Below are 21961 nucleotides of genomic sequence, written 5' to 3'. Positions count from 1 at the left end.
AGTTCTACTGGAGAAAGTTATTCCTATAGTGCATTTAACATCTCTAAGCTTCAGTTTCCCCACCTATAAAACACAGATAGGAGGGTCAGTACCTTGTTCACAGGATTACTTCAAGGGTTGCTGACACATGGTAAGAAGCACTCAGTGACTACAAAAGACACAGCCCGTGCTTACTGAAAGCATCCGCGTTCACCACCCCCTACTGTGCTAGGACTTTTCAGTCATCCAAGCTTTGCTGAGCCTCAATTAACTGCCAGGCATTGTTCTAGGCACTGGAGACGCTGCAGTGAACCAATCCAAACCCCTGCCTTTGTGGAGCTTACTATATTTTAGTTATACTGAACCACTCAACATTCTCTGGCCCTGGTCCTTTTTACTTCTAGTAATCCCTGCTCAAGCCTCCCTCCCTCACCCCCCACTTCCCGTGGCTAACTCCTACTTGCTCTTCAGGTTTCATCTTCAACATCATTTCCTCCACAAACCTTCCCTAGTTCTCACAAGACTGAATCAAGAGCCCCTCTGAGGTATCTGAAAACACCTCCCATTTTAACCCTATTATGAAACTTATCACTCTATGCTGTAATTGTCCCCTGACCTGCCCTCTTCCTCATTAGACTGCATGTCTCCTTGAAGGCTGCACTGTTAAAAAAAATCAGTACTTGGTACAGTGCCTGGCATCAGGTAAATGCTCAATAAAATATGTGCTAAATGAATCAACAAGTACATATGGGCCACAGCCCCAAGGAGAAGTTATTACCAGGACTGGTTTGCTCTTTGTTATTTAAAGCTGCTCACACTAAACATGGAAAACAAAAACAAATTAGAAACCCATGTAAGTATCATACCCAAAGGATTCTTCTTGTCTTTACACTTTTCTTTGAATCCAAGGATAATTTTTTTCATAAGTTCATCCACAGCTGCATTGGAAGGTGCGCACACAAGGACACGGTTTTGTTTGATTTTGGCATTGAAGTTTTCATCTGAAGACCCCTTCCTCTGGTTCTACAATTTGCCAAATACATACCAAACAAACAAACACACAAAAAAATACTGATGAACTCTACTACATAGTTTTACAGTTTTTCTTCACTTCCATGTATATTTGAAAGTTCCCATAATGAAGTTAAGAATAAATAAAAGCATTTATATCTTACATTGATATTAAAATTACTCTGGCATAAAATTTTATCATAACTGCTTTGAGTCTTACTTTACCAACCACTCACTATAATCAATACTCAATCCAACCAAAACATAGCCCAGGAATACATTCAAGACAGTTTCCTGGCATTAGATGTGACCTATAATGAAGCCTAAAGACCACCATTCTAGTCCTTAGGATTTTTTTCACGCAAGATAGTATTTTCTACTCTTTGTACTTAGAACCTTCCGTCTCTCTGCTATTCTTCTCTCTCATACAGTTCTACACGGTATCAAAAATACACACAAAAGGGGAAAAGGCACTTCAATATCTATTTATATGTCAGTTAACTCAAGTAAAGTACAATGACGTGCCCAGTCCACAGCACCAGTGCCTTCACTTACACCTACCTCTGTCAGCAAGCGGTACAGGAGGCCAACAATAGTTTTTGATTTTCCTGTTCCAGGTGGTCCATGAATTAGGCATATTTTGGCAACTGATGGTGACTGTTTCACCATGGCATATGCGGTTTCTATCGCTTTCTTTTGGTCTTCATTGAAATCTTTTAAGTAGGCAATCTATATAAAAAGACATTTATGAGAATGAGTTGTTCTTTCTGTAGTGGCACATGAGAGGAAGATAATGAAAAACATCCATTCAAATTTCTTCCAATCTGTGTCAGGTAAAAGCTTTGGTTATGGTCAGGTAAGACCTCAAAGTGACTTTTGATCTAAAAACCACTTTCCTGTTAGAAGGAATCCTAATTACTTACTAATTACTAATCAGTGCTTGTCGGGTTCAAATACTTACAAGTACCACATCTATATTTTTGTTTGTGATTCTTACAAAGATGACCACAACAAACTGCATTTAATAATCTATACTTTTCTTCTATTTACTCTTTGTTTCTTTCCATTTCAGTTAATTCTCTCCTTGGACAGCAAAAACATTCCAAGACTATTTCTTTCCCAACACAATGTGATATAGTGGAAAAAGCACAGATTTCAAGGTCAGATCTAAGCCTAAATAAATTTCAGTTTTTTTGTTTTTTTTCCCAGAGACAGGATCTGGCTCTGTCCCCTAGGCTGGAGAACAGTGGCCCAATCATAGCTCATCGTAACCTTGAACTCCTGGGCTCAAGTGATCCTCCTGCCTCAGCCTCCCAAAGTGTTAGGATTATAGGTGTGAGCCTGTAATCCCATGCCTAGCCTAAACTTCAGGTTAAATTACAAACTAGGTTAATAAACTCCTAACACCTCTCTAAGTCTTAGTCTCTGCTATTCATTAAATCTAGGATTCCTTTAAAAAGGTGAGAACTGACTGAGATAAAGCACAGGAAAGCCTAGCACATCACAGGGGTTCGAAAAATATTAGTTTTCTTCTGCCTTTCTCCCTGTTAATTTCCTGGAATTTATACACTGCTCCTACAGTGAAAAAAACATGTTCACACAAGATAACAACTTCATCTTTGCCTTTGCAATAATACCAGTCAATTCTCCATCAATCATTCAAATACAAATTTAACACTACTAGCCCTGAGATCCCTACTGCTGAACTTTATCACCTAATGAACATTTAAGTAGGGTGCTGATTTAACGTTTTAACATTGCTCTTCCAGTATACCTTCAACTCTACTGTATTGTACCTTTTCCTGAAGTAAGCTGACCAACCTAATTACATACTCTGCAATATTAAAGAAAACCTAGCACTAAACTATGCATTCACAGTGAATGTATCTTTGTTGTATGTAGTAGCTAACAACATGATGCTTCAACATCCTGACATAAAATTTTCTTTTTATCACTCACAATTCTCTCAGACGTTGTAGTCAGTAAATCTTTTGTACAGAAGTCCATGGGGTTTGGATTTAGAACAGCTCTAGCCAGTTGGTTCCGACCATTCAAGAGAGACATGGCTTTCAATTTCCTTTGTGTAGTTACCAGAGAACTGATTACAATACACTTCACAAGCTCATTTAAATTGGCTGGCAAGTTATCCTGAGTTTGGATGGAAAGGGAACACTCAGACTTCCCATTACGCACTATTATCAAGAAGGAGAAAAAGCAATTTCAGTTACCAGTGAATAATGCTGTCCAGCTAAAAAGATAATTCAGAGCTAGGTATTTCATAACTTACATTTTTTGTATGATACATTATTTTAAAAATTCATTCAAAAACTATTTACTGAATGCCTCCTAAGAACCAGGGAATGTTCTGTCCTCCAGAGGCTTATTTTCTAGAAGAGGGAGACAGATAGCGAAACAAACATGTCAGATGGCAATAATGTTATGAGAAAGTAGACAAGGAAGTGACGGAGGATAGAGGCAGACAGGCTGGTCAGCGAAGGGCAGCCTGACGACATGATACTGGAGCAGAGACTTGAAGTAAGGGAGTTTGTTATGTCCTCAGCAAGGGGGAAAGAGTGCCACAGGCAGAGAATTAGCAACCACAAAGATCCTAAGGCACACATGTGTCAGAAGTACTTTATGAACAGGGAGAAGGCCAATATGGCTGGAAGGAAAAATAGAGAGAAGAATGCTAAGCAACTCAGAGAGTTAAATTGGGCCTGTACTTTATAGGGCTCTGCAGACCACAGTAACGATTCTGGACACTATTCGGAGGCAGGCAGAAAGCCATGGGGCAGCTGTGTGTACGGAAGTAGCAAGCTCCATGTTACATATTAAAAAAATCACTCTTACTGCAGAACAAAGTAAAAACTGCAATGGGAAAAGTACAGAAGCAAAAAGGCCACTTAGAAGGCTACTGCAATAATCTAGGTAAAAGTGAATGGTAGTTTGGGCCAGGATGCAGAGGTGGGGACTGGAGTTTGGATTTACTGCAAAGGATGAGTTAAGAGGATGTGCTCATCAATTAGATGTAGGGTGTGAGAGAAAGTAAGGAACACAGATGATCCCAAGGTTTTTGGCCTGAGCAACTGAAAAAATGGAGGCCCCACTTAACAAGATGGGAAAGACTAAAGAAAGAGCATATGTCAGGCAGAAAATCAAGTGTTTACTTTTGGACTAGTAGGTTTGAAATATCCAACAGGTCTCCAAATGGAGATATCAAATAGATAGTTTTGATCCATGAGTAGTTCAGGGAAGGAGACTGCCTCAGAACTATAAATTTGACAAATGTTATTGTTTGCAAGAGCCAAAAGCAAAGAATAATCCATATATCCCTGTTGGAACTCTTCTAAATGCATTCTACACAAAGAATTAAGCTGTTTATGCTAATAAACACAGCACACCTGTTACAATGCAGCATAACGTTGCCCTAAGGAGCTTTATTGCTATTTTTTTTTTGAAGGTCTCACTCTGTTGCTCAGACTAGAGTGCAGTGGTGTCATCATAGCTCCTGCAACCTCAAAACTCCTGGGCTCAAGCAATCCTCCTGCCTCAGCCTCCCAAGGAGCTGGGACTACAGGCACACTAATTTTTCTATTTTTTTGTAGAGATGAGGTCTCACTATGTTGCTCAGGCTGGTCTCCAACTGCTGGCCTCAAGTGATCCTTGCACCATGGCCTCCCAAAGTGCTGGGATTATAGGCCTGAGCTACTACACCTGTAACATTTTTGTTATTACGTTACCTTAGGGAGAGAAGTCCCTACAATCTAGTGAATGGGAGTGATGTAAACAGCAGATTCCTTCCAGAGTTGTCCAAGTTAAAATAAACAAATAAATAAATAAAATAGTAGATTCCTTAAGCTACCTTACAATAAGTTTTATGTTTTATGTTCTCATTAGTAATTAGCCACAAAACCAAGGTTGGGATGTGATTTAAGATATAACAGATGGCTTGCAAGTGGTTAACAGATGGTTATAGCAAACACAATGACAGACGGAGGAATGTACCAGAAGAGGAGGACATTACAAAAGAAAGCTTTTAAATCATAAGGCTATAGGAATAAATACGAGGTCTTTTCCAGATGAGTCTAGAAAAACTAGGAAAGGGACTCTGAACGGCAAGTTGTCAACAAACAGCAAAAATATGTTTCATAAATGTTTATCAAATACATGGCTGGTAAACCACAATTTTGAGGTAAATGAGAAGAAGAGCTTATATCTGATAGATTTCTTGTTAATGTCTCATTATTTACTTACTGACTGAAGTGCGGCGAAACTTGTGAACATAACCACAATGATATTCATGGAGATCTTGCATGCAATTTCTCTCTATATCTTTCTTCTCTCCATTCTGTCTCTCAGTAACCAAAAACACCAAATCATTTTCCTTTGGATGTAGCTGTTTAGCCAGTTCACATTCCTCCAAATAAACTATGAAACAACAAGAAGTCAAAATTTATACAACTCTAACAGAATTATTTTAAGTAAGATTAACTCAAAAGAAATTAAATCCTTGCACTTAAGTTCAAAGGTATATAGCACTAGTAGACTTTGTATGTACTTTAAAATAGCAATATAATCCAATGAAAAATTTAAAATATCAATTACAGATTTATGAAACTTTTCTTAAAAACTGCTACAAAGGCAAAATAGAGAAAATCATAATATTGAAAAGTAGCTAATATACTTTCTTTCCTAGACATATATTCTGGTTTTCAATCAAGAGACTTTCTTGTCTGCTCCCCACTTGCAAAATCCCAGGAGAAAATACAAAAACAGATCCAAGAACAGTCATGCAATACATAATGACATTTCAGTCAATGATGGACCACATATACAACGGTGGTCCCATGAGACTATAATGTTATATGTATTTTTACTGTACTTTTCTACGTTTAGATATCAAAATAGTTCCCATTGTGTTACAGCTGCCTATAGTATTCAGTAAACATGCTGTACAGGTTTGTAGCCTGGGAACAACACCCCGTACTGCATAGCCCAGGGGTACAGTAGGCTATAGCATCTAGGTTTGCATAAGTAAACTCTATGATATTCTCACAATGACAAAATCATGTAACAACATATTTCTCAGAATGTAAGTAATGCATGACTATACATATAAGAATTTTGGAACTTTGATGGCATTTCAAACAAGAGGGAAAAGATAGTCATAAACTAAATGGGACTGAGAAAATACAGTAAGCAATGGCATAAAACAAAGTTCAGTACCAATCACCAAATCCAGCACTATACCCTGAAAAATACAAAACACTGATCAGAGAAATTAAAGACAGCCTAAATAAATGGAGAAATATACTAAGTTCAAGGACTAAGACTCAATACTGTTAAAATGTCAGCTTTCCCCAAATTAATCTTTAAATTCAAAGCAATGCTAGTTAAAATACTAGTAGCCATTTTTATAAAAATTGACAAGTTGATTCTAAAATTTATATGACTATACAAAGAAACTTTTTAAAGACGAACAGAACTAGAAGGCTTAAAACTACAGGATTTCAATGCTTCTTATAAAGTTACAATAATCAAGAGAGTGTGGTATTGGTGTAAAATAGATACACAGACAAAAAGAACAGAACGAAATGTCCAAAAATACACTGGCAATCAAGGTCAACTGATATTCTGACACAGGTGCTAAGGTTATTCAATGGGGAATGGAAAGTTCTGTCAACAAATGTCACTAAAACTGGGTATCTATTTTTTAAAAAAAGCAAAAAGCCCCTTAATTCTTACATTAAATCATACACAAAAATAAATTAAAAAATGGTCATCAAGGCCGGGCGTAGTGGCTAACACCTGTAATCCTAGCGCTCTGGGAGGCCGAGGTGGGAGGACTGCTTGAGCTCAGGAGTCCGAGACCAGTCTGAGCAAGAGTGAGACCCCTTCTCTACTAAAAAATAGACAGAAATTTGGCTGGGCAACTAAAAATACAAAAATGAAAAAATTAGCTGGACACAGTGGCATAGGCCTGTAGTTCCAGCTACTTTGGAGGCTGAGGCAGGAGGATTGCTTGAGCCCAGGAGTTTTGAGGCCAGCCTGGGCAATATGGTGAGACGCTGTCCCTGACACGAAGAAAAAAAAAGGAATGGCAAATAATAAAACTGAAAAAAATCTTCAAACTTGCAATAATGCATACAAATTAAGAAGAAAACAATATTCCTAACAGGAAAAAAAAAGAAGAAATAACATTAAGAGGCAATTAAAACCATATCCCCAAGAATACAAAGAACCAGTAAACATTTGGGGACAAAAAACTACAACTTTAAATGAGACACATGTTTTTCATATATAAAACTGGTAAAAGGTCTCAATTAGCAAATGAGGGAAATGCACATCCTTACATGATGTTAGAAGTGAAAATGGTATTCCTTTTGGTAGTCACAGACAATATGAATCAGAAGTCTTAAGATGTACATATAGTTTGAGAGCAAAGGGACCTATTCAGAGTGTTTATAATAGTGAAAAACTATAAATAAAGTACATGTCTAACTAGAAATATTGGTTAAATGAACTACAGAATATGGTTACAATGGAATAATTACAACTGTTAAATATGATATACTGTTATTATTTAATAACACTGAAGACAGTTACAATATATTAAATGATAGTAAGTCAAATGTATGCTTCATGAAGGCAGGAACTTTGTGTTCACAGCTACACACTCTGCATTGGGAATCATATACTATCAAGCATAAAATAAATATTTACTCAATGACTGAATGAAAAATGTCAAATAACTAAAATGATCCCATCTCTCACACACACAGACACACATACTTCATACAGGTGAACAGAAAGTCTGGCAGTAAGATACATACTAATATGTTAATGGAATTATCTCTAGATAATGGGAACTGTGAGTGATATTTATTTTATTTCTGGCTGTTATTATCTAAATGACCTACAATGAACATGTAGTACATTTCCCAAAAACACACACACACGTTCATTTGTTTCTTAAGCGGATATACAGAGTAGGATGGATGGGGTGGGGATAAAAGATGACTTATGCATTTCATTTTTAAGAGTTCTGAATGTCTCGTGTATTTAACTAGTACATAATAGTGATACGTGGCTCAGACCAATCGTGAAACAAGAAGACAGATGCTAAGACTATTACTGCAATACTCCTGCCAAGCCCCTCCATGCACCCTCTCTCTCATTCCTAGCTTCCACTGACACTTCAGCTTGTGGAATTCTAATTACAGAGTGGGGGACAAACCAGGAATTTTATTTTCATAATTGTCCCAGTAATCATCTTCATTAAGATTTTAAACATATTCTTGTAAGAGGGTGCAAATTCAGCTTAGAAAACCTATGTCCCCCAAAATTTAAATGATGATGATCTCTTAACTAGAAATCTCCAATTACTGTATCATATATTCCAAGTTGCATAAGAAAGATCTTACCCATAAACTCCCAGCAATTTTTATAATCAGCAGGAAATTTTCGTAAATGCAACTGATAGAAATTCTCTTTATTTGGAGAGCTGAGCCATTCCTGAGCCACCTATATAAAGCAAAAACACAAATTAAGAAAGCAAAAACATTCTGGAAAGCCATAATAAATAGCAAAATTTTCCAAAGCAAGCAACTGTAAAACCAGAGAACTGAGGTGACAGAAACTAAAATTTAATTTGTGACAGTTTAATGAAACTGGCTAGAACTCTCTTACCAATTCAGTAGCCATTAACTACATTTGGTTATATACATTTAACTAAAATCTTAAAAATTAAAAATTCCTCAAACTGGCCACTCTTCCAGTGCTCAAAAGCCACCTGTAGTTACTATACTCCTTGCTGCAGATGTAGAGCATTTCCAGTAGTGTATAAAGCACTGCTGGAATGTACTGGTAGAATGCTACTTCCCAACCAGACCATCTCACAAGTCCAAAAGGACCTAGATTTGTTGCAAACTTTGGGATTTCTCGCCAACATGTCATCCTGCCAGTTTTTAGAACACTCTGTACCCACTTCCCAATTTGCCAAAGCCTCAAACTCAGAAATACCTGTGAGGATCTTCTGAGAAGTAAAGAGGACTACCCCCAACCCCAAATTTAGAAAGGAGACTACTAGTGTAAATAAGTCATATTACATTTCTATTTTTAACAAAACTAACAAATTACCTTTTGGGCCCTAAGAAGGGTTTTATCTAAATGTAACAGTTTACTCATTACTTATTTAAATCAACAATTGGCCTTCAGTTCCTCTGATGAAATTTATCATCAAAGACTACTGGTGATGAGCTGCTTCCACACTACAGTTAACCAATCAAGACTCCACAATGGTTATGCTATGGAAAAGGGGGGGAGGGGAAGAACACTGAATTTGTGTTATTTACTAATGAGGTCAGATTCTGGTCCACAACAGTTATGATCAGCTTTTATTATCCAATTTTATGTCCAGAATACTCTACAATATGGCAAGTCCCTAAAATTATCTTCAAAAATACATTCTCTATTCACAGCATTATTTACAATCACCAAAAACCTGGAAACAACCCAAATGTCCATCAACTGATGAATGGATAAACAAATGTGGTACATCCATGCAATGGAATCTCTCATTTAGCAATACTAATACATGGACAAACCTCTAAAATATTATTATGATGTGAAAGGAGGCAGATGCAAAAGACCACATATTGTACAGTTCTGTATATATGACATTTCCAGAAAAGGCAAATTTATAGAGATAGAAGGTCGATTAGTGTTTGCCAAGGGCTGGTGGTAGGAATGGGGTTTGGCTGCAAATGGGCACGAGGGATTGGTTTAGGTCTACAGAAATATTCTCAAACTGGGTTGTGGTGATGGCTGTACAACTCTGTAAATTTACTAAAATACCATTCATTTGTATACTTTAAAAGGGTAAGTTTTATGTTATGGTATATTATACCACAATAAAGCTCTTAAATGCATCCTAATGTATAAACAAAGAGCAAAAGAAAAAACGATTACATTCTAACTGCAATAAGACATATTAACAGAATAATCAAACATTACATTTCAGGTTCAAAGCAGGATACCAACCAAAATTTTGTGAACAGAGTCCATACCACTACAGCATTCCATTAACAAAGTGAAAGTTAAATTGCATCAAATTACAACAACCCTTGGTCCAGGGTTGTTGTTGATGCCACAGCCCAGAGCTTATTAGAAAGACTAAAAATTAAAATTAAACAAGGTATCTTAATACCACTAATCATTACTGGCCTGTATAAACTAGAAATATTAAACCAATATTGTTTAAATTCTATGCTTAAAAAAAGAAAAAGGTAAAACATCAAGGCAACTTCAAGGTAGACTGATTTAACACATGCACTTCCTTTAACTCTTCCTGAAACCCCACTAAAACACCAAAGGGATCTTTAAAACCAGGATTAACTCATTAGGAAAAAGAGAACACAAGAGAGGGGAGTATCAAAATTTTGGAAGGTGGAAAGCAGATGAATGAATGGTAACTACCTTAGCAAGCCCAAGAAGTTGAACTTCAACTGGGAAACAATATATTTTTAGAAGGATGGCTGAAGGGAGATTGATCTCAGCAAAAGAGTATAGAGATTCAGTCTCTAGAGAATACAGTCTCTGACCCTGGGGACAGCAGGAAAAATGGGGATACTATACTGAAAAAAAAGGAATTAAGTAAATGTTTATAAGCGGAGCACCAAGACGCCTCTCCTCTGTTTCATACCCTCATCCCAGTCCTCTTCCCACACTCAGCTCCCAGCCAGGCCTATACTTTCTAGGGAAAATATTTGAAGATTCTTCTTTGGGAACTCTAACCTAAAAGGTAAAAAAAAGACTAAAGCTATTGACAGAAGGCTTCCTAATGAAGCCCCAATGGTCAACAAGCCTACCCTTTTTCACTCAGAGTATCTGGTGTTTTTTAAATCTTTTATATATAGCAAAATATAGACAACTGCACCTAAGCACAAAATATCAATAATATTATGAGAGTAATGTTGGGTTTTACCATGCTATGGCACTTTCGGATCACATTTGACTTCCACAGTGCAATCATAAAGGGGAGCATTTTTGTAAAACTATTTGAAGGTTTCATCTGTTTTCCTAAGTATCTCTTTTAACCTGTTGCTATTCAAATTTATCCTTTTTATATAAAATTTTAAAAAACAGATGTATTTCACACAACATAAAATTCACCATTTTAAAATGTTCACTTCAGTGATTTCTAGTATTATGGTTTTATTCACTATGTTGTGTATCCATCACCACTATCTAATTCCAAAACATTTCCATTATTCCAAAAGAAACCCTATATTTACTAGCAGTTAGTCCTAATTTCCCCCTCCACCCATCTCCTGACACCTATTAATCTGCTTCCTGTCTCTATACATTTGCCTATTCTGGACAATACATATGAATGGAATCATGTAATACATGACCTTCTGCACCTCACTTCTTTCACTTAGCATAGTTATCTTCCAAAAAGTTTTCAAGGTTTATCAATGAACATGTATTAGAACTTCACTCCTTTTTAAGGCTGAGTAGTAAGTATTCCATCATATGGATAGACCATATTTTGTTTATCCATTCATCAGCTGATGGACATTTGGGTCATTTTCACTTTTTGGCTACTAAGAATTATGCTCAAAATCTACTTTCTAATCTTCTTTTCTTAAATGTGAGTAGGCCACCAGAAATCAGCCATATGAAAAAGGAATTAACAAAAAGGACTACAGACACTAAAATTAACAGGGAACTTTTGGCTGACTTTAAAATTATCATTAATAAACTTCAGCTAATAAAAAATATCATGTCCATGAAATAAGAATAGGACTCTATAAAAAGGAATAGTCAGAACACAAGAGTTCTAGGAAACTAAAAATATACTAAACAAAATTAATTAGATTTGGGAGAAAAGTTGAGAAGACCTCCTAGAAAACAGAGCAAAGTCTGGGCCTGGTGGCTCACGCCTATAATCCTAGCATTCCAGGAGATGAGGTGGGAGGATCACTAGAGGTCAGGAGTTTAAGACCAGCCTGAGTATGAGTGAGACCCTCTTTCTACTAAAGATAGAAAAAAATTAATCAGGCATGGTGGGGGGTGCGCCTATAGTAACAGCTACTTGGCAGGCTGAGGCAAGATCGCTTGAGCCCAGGAGTTCAAGATTGAGGTCAGCTATGATCACACCACTGCACTCCAGCGGGGGTGACAGAGCAAGACCCTGTCTCAAAAAAAAAAAAAAAAAGAAAAAAGAAAAAAGACTAGAGCAAAAAGAAAATAAAAGATAGAAAAAATAAAAGAAAATGAGAAAACTGAAGAAATTTTTAAGACATATAAGGTTTCAAAAATTTAACTCTCACATACCCTTTTTCTTAGGAAGCCTGAAGGACGTACCTGAGTGACCAAGAAGATGACATGGAATATAGGAGACAGAGACCCAACCCAGGGAAGAAGAAAATGCAAGCCTGAGAATAAGGATGGCAGCTATTTTCAGAAAATTGTCATATACCACACAAAGAAGAAATTTATAGAATAAATGATATGCCTGATCATGAGACATTTACACATTCAAAATAGAGTCTGAATTTAGTGACAAGTGTATAGAAAATTAAGTAAATACACAAAATAACAAATCCAGGGAAAACAGTTGGGAAAGAAAGGAAAAGTAGTTATAGCACACTACATGACATAGCTGAGGATAGCTTTCACACAATCAAAACAACAGAAACTCCCACAATGAGGATGGGGGAACAGGAATGGTGTGCGTGAAGGCTGGGCTGGGAAGAGCAAGTACCTCCTGAAGCAGGAAGCTAATAGAAAATGCCTAAAACTGGAAAATCAAGAAGTCTTAATACAGGCATGTTATTTGGAAATATGGAAGGAAATTTCAAAAGAATCAATTAAAAATCGAATTAATGGTTACTTGGGGAAGTGAGAGATGCCTGATGTTTTTTATAATGGGTCTTGTGGAAGTATTTGATTATTTTTAAACTTAGTGTACATACATAACTTGTGCTCATTCTGTTTAAAAAATAAATAAATAAATATGTCCAGAAAAGAAAAAAATGTGAAAAAGGAATATATAAATATTAATACCTTTTAATTCAAAGAAAAATAAAATCAGAAATGTGTCCCCCCTTAAAAAGGCTCTGAACTTCTAAGGGATTTAAGTGCTTTCCAGGCAAGAATGAAGCAACTCTAAAACACTGGCTAAAATTGGGGGCATAAGTTGATACAAAAGATTCAACATGAAGTACATTTTAAAGATGCACTGACTCAGGCTTTATAGAAGCCATTTCTCCCACCAAGTGCAGTATCAGTAATTCACCTGCTTATCTTCTTTTGCAGCAGACTTCCCTTTGTGCAATACACTTCCTTCTCTTCGACACATCAAGCTATGTTGTTATCATAGTGTCTATACACTCCACTCTGCCTGGAACATACTTCCCAAAGCTAATTCTTCCTCTTCAGTTGGATGTCAGCGTGAATACCATCTACTCACAGAAGCGATCTGATCTTTCCATCTAAAAGTGCCCTGTTGCCTTTGTTCTAGGTCACACTTGGAGCCTTTATACCAATCTGAAATGGCCACTTCCAGAGGGCAGACACCTCATCTGTCTTGTTTGCCACTTTACCTCCCAGGCCTGTAAGAGCACTGAGCACCCAAATATTTATTAAGTGAATTAATTTATGAATATTTACCTCAACACCATTGATTTTAAGAGTCTTACTGCATGTGGGGAATTTTTAAGGAATCTGAAAAAGTAAAAATTTGTTCCTAATCCCTTACCTGCCTTGAAAACACCTTTTAAAATGCACTAAATACTTACACTGAAGAATTATTTGCTGTCTTATTTTTTTTCTTTTTGAGACAGAGTCTCACTCTGTCACCCCAGGTACAGTGCAGCAGCATCATCATAGCTCACTGCAACCTCAAACCCCTGGGCTCAAGTGATCCTCCCACCTCAGCCTTCTGAGTAGCTGGGACTACAGGTGCTCACCACCAGATCCGGCTAAATTTTCTATGAATATTTTTAGTAGAGAAGGGGTCTCACCCTTGCTCAGGCTGGTCTCCAACTCCTGAGCTCAAGCCATCCTCCTACCTCAGCCTCCCAGAGTGCTAGGATTACATGCTATGAGCCACTGCACCCAACCCTATTTGCTGTTTTTGACATTCAAATTCAACCAGGAATCCTATATTATTTGTCAACCCTAGTCAAAGGGAGCATGGAGAGAAAAACCAGACTAGGATGTGTTGAGACTGGGGAGGCAGTTACAGTGAGACGGCAACTGCTCTGATGAGTAGGAAACTGGGAAGTCAGATGTGTAAAGAGAAATTTCGGATTTATTAATTTGTGTTCAATGTAACTTACCTTTGTCACCTCCTCAAGAAAACTACACTAAAGGTCTATTTTACTTAAAAACAAAACAAATGTAGACGGGAGACTATCTCCTCTGAGAAGTCTTCCCTTACCTGTGCATTGATAAACAATTCTTCCTGTGCTACCTCTGGACTTGGTACATTAGCACCCTGAATTGTACCTATAAAGCTTCAGGGGACAGAAGTTCCAAGTGTTTCCTCTGTATCGCCAGCATCTAGAACAGTGGCTGGTACAAATGTCTGTTCAACGTGAACGTTAAAAGCAGTATCTAAATCAAAAAGGTCAATTACTTTAACTGTACTCTATTACTTAGCATGGTAAAGAAAACCACCGTGAACAATGTGGAAAGGCGTACAACTGAAACATATACTTACTGTTTCAAAAGTATTCAATATCATCAAAGGGAAAAAGACATTAAAATAATCTCCACAATCTTGAAATCTGACAGGCACAGGTCTTGAGATGGACTGACAAAGACTTGCAGGCGGCCCACAATGATCAAAGTTCAAAAACATTTCATACTTCCATTTTAAGACCTCTTTAACAAAGGTGTCAGAGATAGACTGAGATGATAACAGAATGTTTACTGGAGAGGAAGTTGAAAAAGATTTGTTCTCACCAAACAGAAGTTTGTAACCTTGCCTGTTAGAATTATTTGGAGTCTGAGGATGAAGAATATTGCACAAACTCTTCATTTCCTCCACTGGCTTCTGAGATACTATGGGAGCTGTCTGTGGTACTTTCAAAATAGATTGTACCCCATTTGGCTTATTTTTTAGAGCTGGTGAAAGTGCTGTAGCATTTTCCAAAGACTTGGAAAGATTAGCAATTCGTGAAGTACTTTTTGAGCTAAAAATCTTAGTAGTGGAAGGTCTTGAAGGTTTAGATGCAGAAAGAGGCAGGCCAGGTTTACGAAATACATCTTCATCTGCTGCTTTGGCTTCAGAGTGCTTTGAGCAGTATTCACTCTGGTTTTTCATGGTTTCGACACAATCTTTGTATTTACACTTTGTGCCACTCAAAGATTCCAACTGAGGCCAACTTACAGGAACTTCTACCTGAACTGTATCTTTTCCATGAACTACTTCAATGAGTTTAACATTATTCTCCACTTGTGAACACAAATCCATATCTTCAGGATCATTTTGTGTTAAAAATAAATTATCTTCCTCTATGTCACTATTGGATTCAGATTCTCCCTCTTTCAAAGTTGCCAGCTCTATAGGAGGTATTATTGGATCCCCTCCAGCTAAAGGGTCCTCTGAAGCAGAGACTATTATTTCATTTGTTGGTGTTCCATTTAACACTACAGAATCACACTGGTTCAAAAGACAAGCATCATCAGTTGCCTGAGAAACATATTTTTCTTTTACGGTTTCTGGTTCAGCAGACATGCATTTTATTAACTGTTTTCCATTACTGTTAGCAAGTGCCTTAGTTCCTCCTGTATAATTATAATCTGACCTATCAGATTCTGGCACAAATGTGTCAGAATTCTGTGCTGTATGTGGCCCTGCTCTTGTAGCATCCGTACTTCCATAATCAAAGAGCCCTTGTCTATTTTGTTGTGATTTGTGTCTTATCTGCCTTTGAAATTGAAGATCTTGACTGGTTAGGAGTTTCTTATTATTTTTGACAGAAAGAGCCTGAGGAGGAATTAATTTAGTCTTTTTTCCAGTATCAACTACACCAACAGTTTTGCCATAATCACGTAATTGAACTAAAGACTCTAAAGATCGCTGGGACAAGTCAAATGCCTTACGAGGAGCCTTTTTCAGACCAAGTTTCTCAGCTGTTGAGGTTGGCTCAGGACACTGGCGAAATTTCTTTGGTGGCACTATTGCAGGAGATGTCCTACAACGTATGTAATTTGAATTTTTAGTCTGTCCTTTTTTGGTATCTGAATGTGCTTTCTTAGTTTTAGAAAGTGGGACTCTCCTAACGGGTTCTGGACAAGTACAAAGCTTTGGAGAAGATTTCCTTGGGGAAACCACAGTGGCTCTCTGAATACTTGAGTTGGGAGTTATAGTCTTTATGTCTCTACTTTTTTTTAAATCATTTTCAGGAATGTCTCTCTTATTAAGAATATGAGACTGGTCCTCACTTCTGACAGATGATGAAGGGCTTACAGGATCTTCAACCGTTGGTTTTTTTCTAAATCGTTTTCTCTTAGGTTTTTTCCCTTCAGTTTCACGAAATTCCTCAACAGAAATACTACTACTCTGTGCTTCTGTGTGTCCTTCAATGTCTTCTGCTACTTTTTTAATAACCTCTTCAGATACATAATCTGTATCATCATCCCAAATATTTGTGGTATTAGTCATGTGAGTCAAACATGAATTTTTCTCATCCTCTCGAACCGAACTGTCTAGTTTATGATCTTGCCAAACTGAAAACACTTCAGATGGACTTTCAAACTCAAAAAACTGAGAATCAGAATCCTCAAACTGCAGAAGAGACTTTGTTTGTTCTTTCTTTACTGGCTTCTTTTCCACATTACTAGTAACTGCTGAAACATGCTGCTCTGGACATTGTTTCTCCGTGCATGCTTTGTCCTGTTTCGTGTGTTTTTCACCACCCAGAATTCCTTCATCTTCATCATCAGAATCTGAAATAATAATAACCTGTCCACAGCCAGTGTCTCCAACATTATTTTGGTTAGCTGTAAAACATCTTTTTTCATCTTTCACTTTTCTTTGGAGCTGGGATGAGCTTTTTTGAGTTGAATCTGATGGAAACTTAGTAACACTGGCTTGAGCCATTAAAGATAATTTGTGGAGATCTCTGTCTATCTGAGAATCTGTTAAGGTTTCAGACTTAGGACTGATGCCAGGGGCCTGCTCTATTGTCAAGTTAGAAGAAACCAGAGTACTCTTACTCATTTCCTTCTCTCTCGATTCAACTACAGTCACCGGAGCTTTAAAGGGAGACATTTTCTTCACTAAAATATCGGTCATTTCTGTAAATGAGACCAAATCTTGATCAGGATGACGTTCCTGGATTTTATAATTGTTTTCATGGGAACAGAAAATATCTAACTCTTCATTTTTTACTTGTTTCTTTTTCAGTAATAAGCTATTTTGAGATTTTTGTTCTCCATTTTTATTAGCACCTGGAATACCATCAGGGTCTGAAGATAGATTGTGTATAAAGCCATCCCCTTTCTGAACTTCTGTAGCTTTCCCTGAATAGAAACTCTCAGTGTCAGATGTAGTCAGGTTTTCCTCTAAATTGATAGCATTATGGACCAAAGTTCTTTTCTTATGTTGCTTCTTTATTACATGTGATAACTTTGTACAGATGTCATCTTTCTTCTGTGTCTTGGTTTTTGGTTTTGAGGTTTTACCAAGGGCATCATCCTTGGAAGATAAACCTGCATTTGATGTGGACACTTTTTCCAGAGATTCAGTTGATATTATTTTTCTGTCACTTCCTCTTCCTTGACCATTTCTTGAAGTACAATTCTGTGGGGTAACTGAGGAGTTCTCTTTTACAGACTTCTGCTTCCTTGTACTTATTTTAATTTGATCCTGAGCTTTTTCAATAAAAAGGCTTTTATTATCCTGCTTTAAGCATGACTCAACTGACCGATGATCTTCTAATTTCAAATCCTTCCTATAATTTTCCTCATTATCCGCTTCTTTTACAGTGTTACTTGCTTTGATCGATATACTTTCTGGTACTTGATATATGTCACCTTTCATCAGTTCTTTAGAAAATGTTGGGCTGGAGTTTTCTAGACAATGCATGTCTTTTATAGACTTCTTCTCTATTTGTTCACTTTCTTCTTTATCACAAGATGCAGGAGGGGTTTTACATGCAGGAGTCAGATCCACTAAAGTGCTACATGGAGGTATTTTTGATTTTATGTTTCTAATAATTTGCTTTAAACAAGTTTGTAACTCATGGGTTTCCTGACTAGTCAACTGCCAACCTAGAGATAAATTTCCCCGAAGGAATAAGTTAAGCTTATCCCAAAATCTCTTGCAAATAGTCTGCTGCCCAAGCTGATAACCTTCTTTAAGGAGACTTCTAATCAGCTGCACACAAGCAAGCTGTACAGAGTTAGATGGCATTGAATGCAATGACAGTGATGATATCATTGCTGTTCCTTTGGAGCAATTTCCAGATGACTTCTCAGAACTCCGTGCAAATGCTGTGGTAGGAAGCTTGGCACATTTCACGACGACTTCCACCCATTGTTGGGAACTAATCCATAGCAAATGTAAACATTTTTTACTTCTATGCAGTTCAATCACTGATACCAAAATTAGAAGAAAAAATTCAGTGACTTTGTCACACACAGCATCTGTTTGGTTGAGGACATCTTTGACTTCGGAGTGCAGATGATGAATAACCTCTGCTATGTAAGCCACACCCAAATCCTTAAGATCCATGAGGGACTGAACAAAAGGTATGAACCACAAAAATGTGCTGTTATGAACACGCATGTCTTGACCAATATCTGACTGAAGTACACTGGCTAACGTTTCCATTTCTTCATACATGTTAGGACAATAATCTGGGCAAATGGCTGATCTCCATCCAGAATCCTAAAATGAAAGAAATATTGACATTCAGATAAACAAGCACCATTCATGATAGCATTAATACTTAAGTTGTAAAAAAGAAAATACATCTTCCCAACACATCTATTTTGGTTTACTATGTATTATTTTTAATATACATACCACCCAAGAAATTGAAAACACAAGTTGAATTCTGAGATTAAAGTTTCATGAAAAGGCAAATTTACACCACCTTCATGTAATCTGGCCTTCCATTAGCTGGTTTTGATCTCTAGTCATGCCACTTATCTGCCCATTAACTTTTCATCTTCCCTAAGTGCACTTAGAAAATAAATTTTCCAAAGTGTACACACTGTAGAGTCCATTTTTCCCCCATGTACAATACATCTGTGAAATCAGAAGACCTTTATGTAGCAGGTGATTTAAGACAGCTACATACCATATTAATAAAATCAGCAATTCAACTAATTATGTAAACACTGTTTATACAATATAAAGGCAATAAAATATCACCTGAATTTTCAAAGTGTTTTATACCTTTTTGGTCTTTTCAGGATTATAATTGTATACAATCTGGCTGCAAGTCACCATATCATCCGAATATGATTCTGGTTCTAACTTGGTCCTTAAATAATAAGAATAAACAGAAGTTACTGAAATGAAGGAAAAGAAAGAAAAAAAAACCCTCTTATGAAGTCAGTTACAACACACTTCCTTACAGAGATTATTATTAAATCCTGACATGAATTGAACTGACCTCACAGAACTGTTCCGTATGTGTTGGATCTCTCGATTGTAGCTCACATTGTTTATAATGGTTTGCAATGCCTCAATGGGGTCAATAAGTTGACCCCAGACCTTGGATCCCAGGCGATCCAGAATCACCATGAAACAATGTAATGCTGGCCAGAAAGGATCCACACTATCATCTGAAATACAACAAAGTAATGGCAGAATTACAAAACAATTAGAAAAATGCACTAAAATATATTGAGAATTAAGCATTCTTTATCTGGTTAGCAACAAAATTAAAAGCAAAGCAGCAAGTCATTTAAAGTAAAGCACTGCCAATCCTTAGAGACAAAGGTTTTTAAAAAGCTGGCAAATTCTCAAAATATTTTTCTGGTTTTTTTTGAGACAGATTGTTCTAGCTCTGTTGCCTGGGCTAGAGCCACGTGGTGTCAGCCTAGCTCACAGGAACCTCAAACTCCTGGGCTCAAGCGATCCTCCTGCCTCAGCCTCCTAAGTAACTGGGATTCCAGGTGCGCATCACCACACCCAGCTAATTTTTTCTATTTTTAGTAGAGACAAGGTCTCGCTCTTGCTCAGGCTGGTCTCCAACTCCTGATCTCAAGCGATCCTCCCACCTCAGCCTCTCAGAGTGCTAGGATTACAGGTGTGGGCCACTGTGCCCAGCCTCTCAAAATATTTTCAAGCAATACTTTGAAGCCCCTGTAAAAAACTTTTTAATAGGGAAAAATTGTTAAATGGGCAATGGAACAGTCTGGTAAACACAACCTCTTTGCACTGTTTGCCATACCTGAAACAATCTTTTCTACTCGGCTCCTCAACCCCTCCCAGAACTTTATACTCCTATCCTCCAATAAACAACTGAAAAGAAGTAGAGGGGAAAATGAAAGAGAAAGAGACACTTGTTATTTACACATTTAAATGAGGCCCATAATACAAAAAATTCTTCTTCAGCACAATCCTGAATTTTGTGTGTCATGCAGCTCGTGTAAAGGACTGAATCCCTTAGCTAATGCATAAGCCAAGATACACACCCTTCATCCAATTTATCTCAACATGGCTTTGTTATTATCAACTTTCATCCAATTTAACCTTCAATATAGCCTTAGTCTAAAGTCTCAGTCAAAAGCTTAACAAAGGCAGGGGGTGGTGGCTCACGTCTGTAATCCTAGCACTCTGGGAGGCTAAGCCGGGAATATCACTTGAGGCCAGAAGTTCAAGACCAGCCTGAGCAAGAGCAAGACCCCAATCTCTACTAAAAACAGACAAAGTTAGCCAGGTGTGGTGGTGCATGCTGTAGTGCCAGTTACTCCAGAAGCCAAGGCAGGAGGATTGCTCGAGCCCAGGCATTTGAGGTTATAGTAAGCTATCATGATGCCACCGTACTCTAGCCAGAAAAAAAGAGTGAGACTCTGTCTCAAAAAAGGAAAAAAAAAAAAAAAAAAAAACTTAAATCTTGCTGTATTATTTCTTTCTGGCTTTATTTTTCATACTCCCATAACCATCCACTGTCTTTAGCAAAAACAGATCACCAGCTTTTTCCCAAATAAGCAACAGGATGCCTTTGTGATTTGCACCACTTACCAAAATCCCATCCATCCTTAAAAGCTTAAATGCCTCCTCTGTTAAACATTCCCCATTTAATCACATATGGTACTCTTCTGAGGCAAGTGCTCTAACTCTTCTTCCAGTTAATGATAATTTTGTTTAGTCACCCTAGAACCTGTGACTTTACTTCCCTCAGACCTCTCAGACTCTGCCTTCTAATCACAGCCATTTGTGCAGACTTTCTCATATATTTTTGTATCCTCCACTGCAGCTGATACAATGCCTTATGTCTAGCAAGCTCTCAAATAAGGAAGAAAGTAGTCAGGTGAAGATGGTTATGAAAGGTTTCTTAAGAGGTGATTCACATTTTGAAGAAGGTAAGGGAGCTAGATTAACAGAAGGGATAGAATTATACATGATATGTGCAATTAGGCACAGGGAAAGAAATGAAAAATTTATGCATTAAATACTAGCGAATTAAGTGAATAATAATCTTAATCAGGAATAATCTAGCAAGGAAATATATGCCATCAAAAAAAGAATAACATTAATGTAAATTTTTTAGAATCTCCCATAAATGAGTTTATATCCACAGTCAAGTTGCTTGAAGAAAAAATGAATGAAGGGGAAAAAATATTCATTATGTTTTCACAGGATCTGACATTTTTGGTCTTTATTAACTCACTCCTTCATAAAGAAGGTAAGATTAGAAATACTTATTTTAAGTAAAGATCCTTCATGATTAGCTTGACACAGCCATAAGCAAAAGGAGGTCAGGATCTAATA

At 37.2% G+C, this 21961-nt stretch overlaps 1 protein-coding gene across 3 annotated transcripts in view; it reads right to left on the bottom strand.

Moving 5' to 3' along the window:
* SETX (senataxin) overlaps nucleotides 1-21961 on the bottom strand; it is a 69280-nt gene that overhangs the window by 27938 nt on the left and 19381 nt on the right. For 2 of the 3 annotated variants that reach the window (XM_045563693.1, XM_045563694.1), the window contains exons 8-15: nucleotides 19635-19806; nucleotides 19415-19502; nucleotides 14723-18901; nucleotides 8415-8514; nucleotides 5245-5418; nucleotides 2950-3182; nucleotides 1552-1719; nucleotides 846-1002 (exon numbers count right to left, since the gene is read on the bottom strand). In XM_045563693.1, the coding sequence (XP_045419649.1) occupies nucleotides 846-1002; nucleotides 1552-1719; nucleotides 2950-3182; nucleotides 5245-5418; nucleotides 8415-8514; nucleotides 14723-18901; nucleotides 19415-19502; nucleotides 19635-19806 (5271 nt within the window). Of the gene's footprint in view, nucleotides 1-845; nucleotides 1003-1551; nucleotides 1720-2949; nucleotides 3183-5244; nucleotides 5419-8414; nucleotides 8515-14722; nucleotides 18902-19414; nucleotides 19503-19634; nucleotides 19807-20423; nucleotides 20489-21961 lie in introns of those variants that run through there. The other variant, XM_045563695.1, reaches the window with a different exon arrangement.

The sequence above is a fragment of the Lemur catta genome, chromosome 10, assembly GCF_020740605.2.
Source record: "Lemur catta isolate mLemCat1 chromosome 10, mLemCat1.pri, whole genome shotgun sequence".
In the NCBI taxonomy this organism is placed as follows: Eukaryota; Metazoa; Chordata; class Mammalia; order Primates; family Lemuridae; genus Lemur; species Lemur catta.
This window is presented reverse-complemented; position numbering and strand designations above follow the sequence as displayed.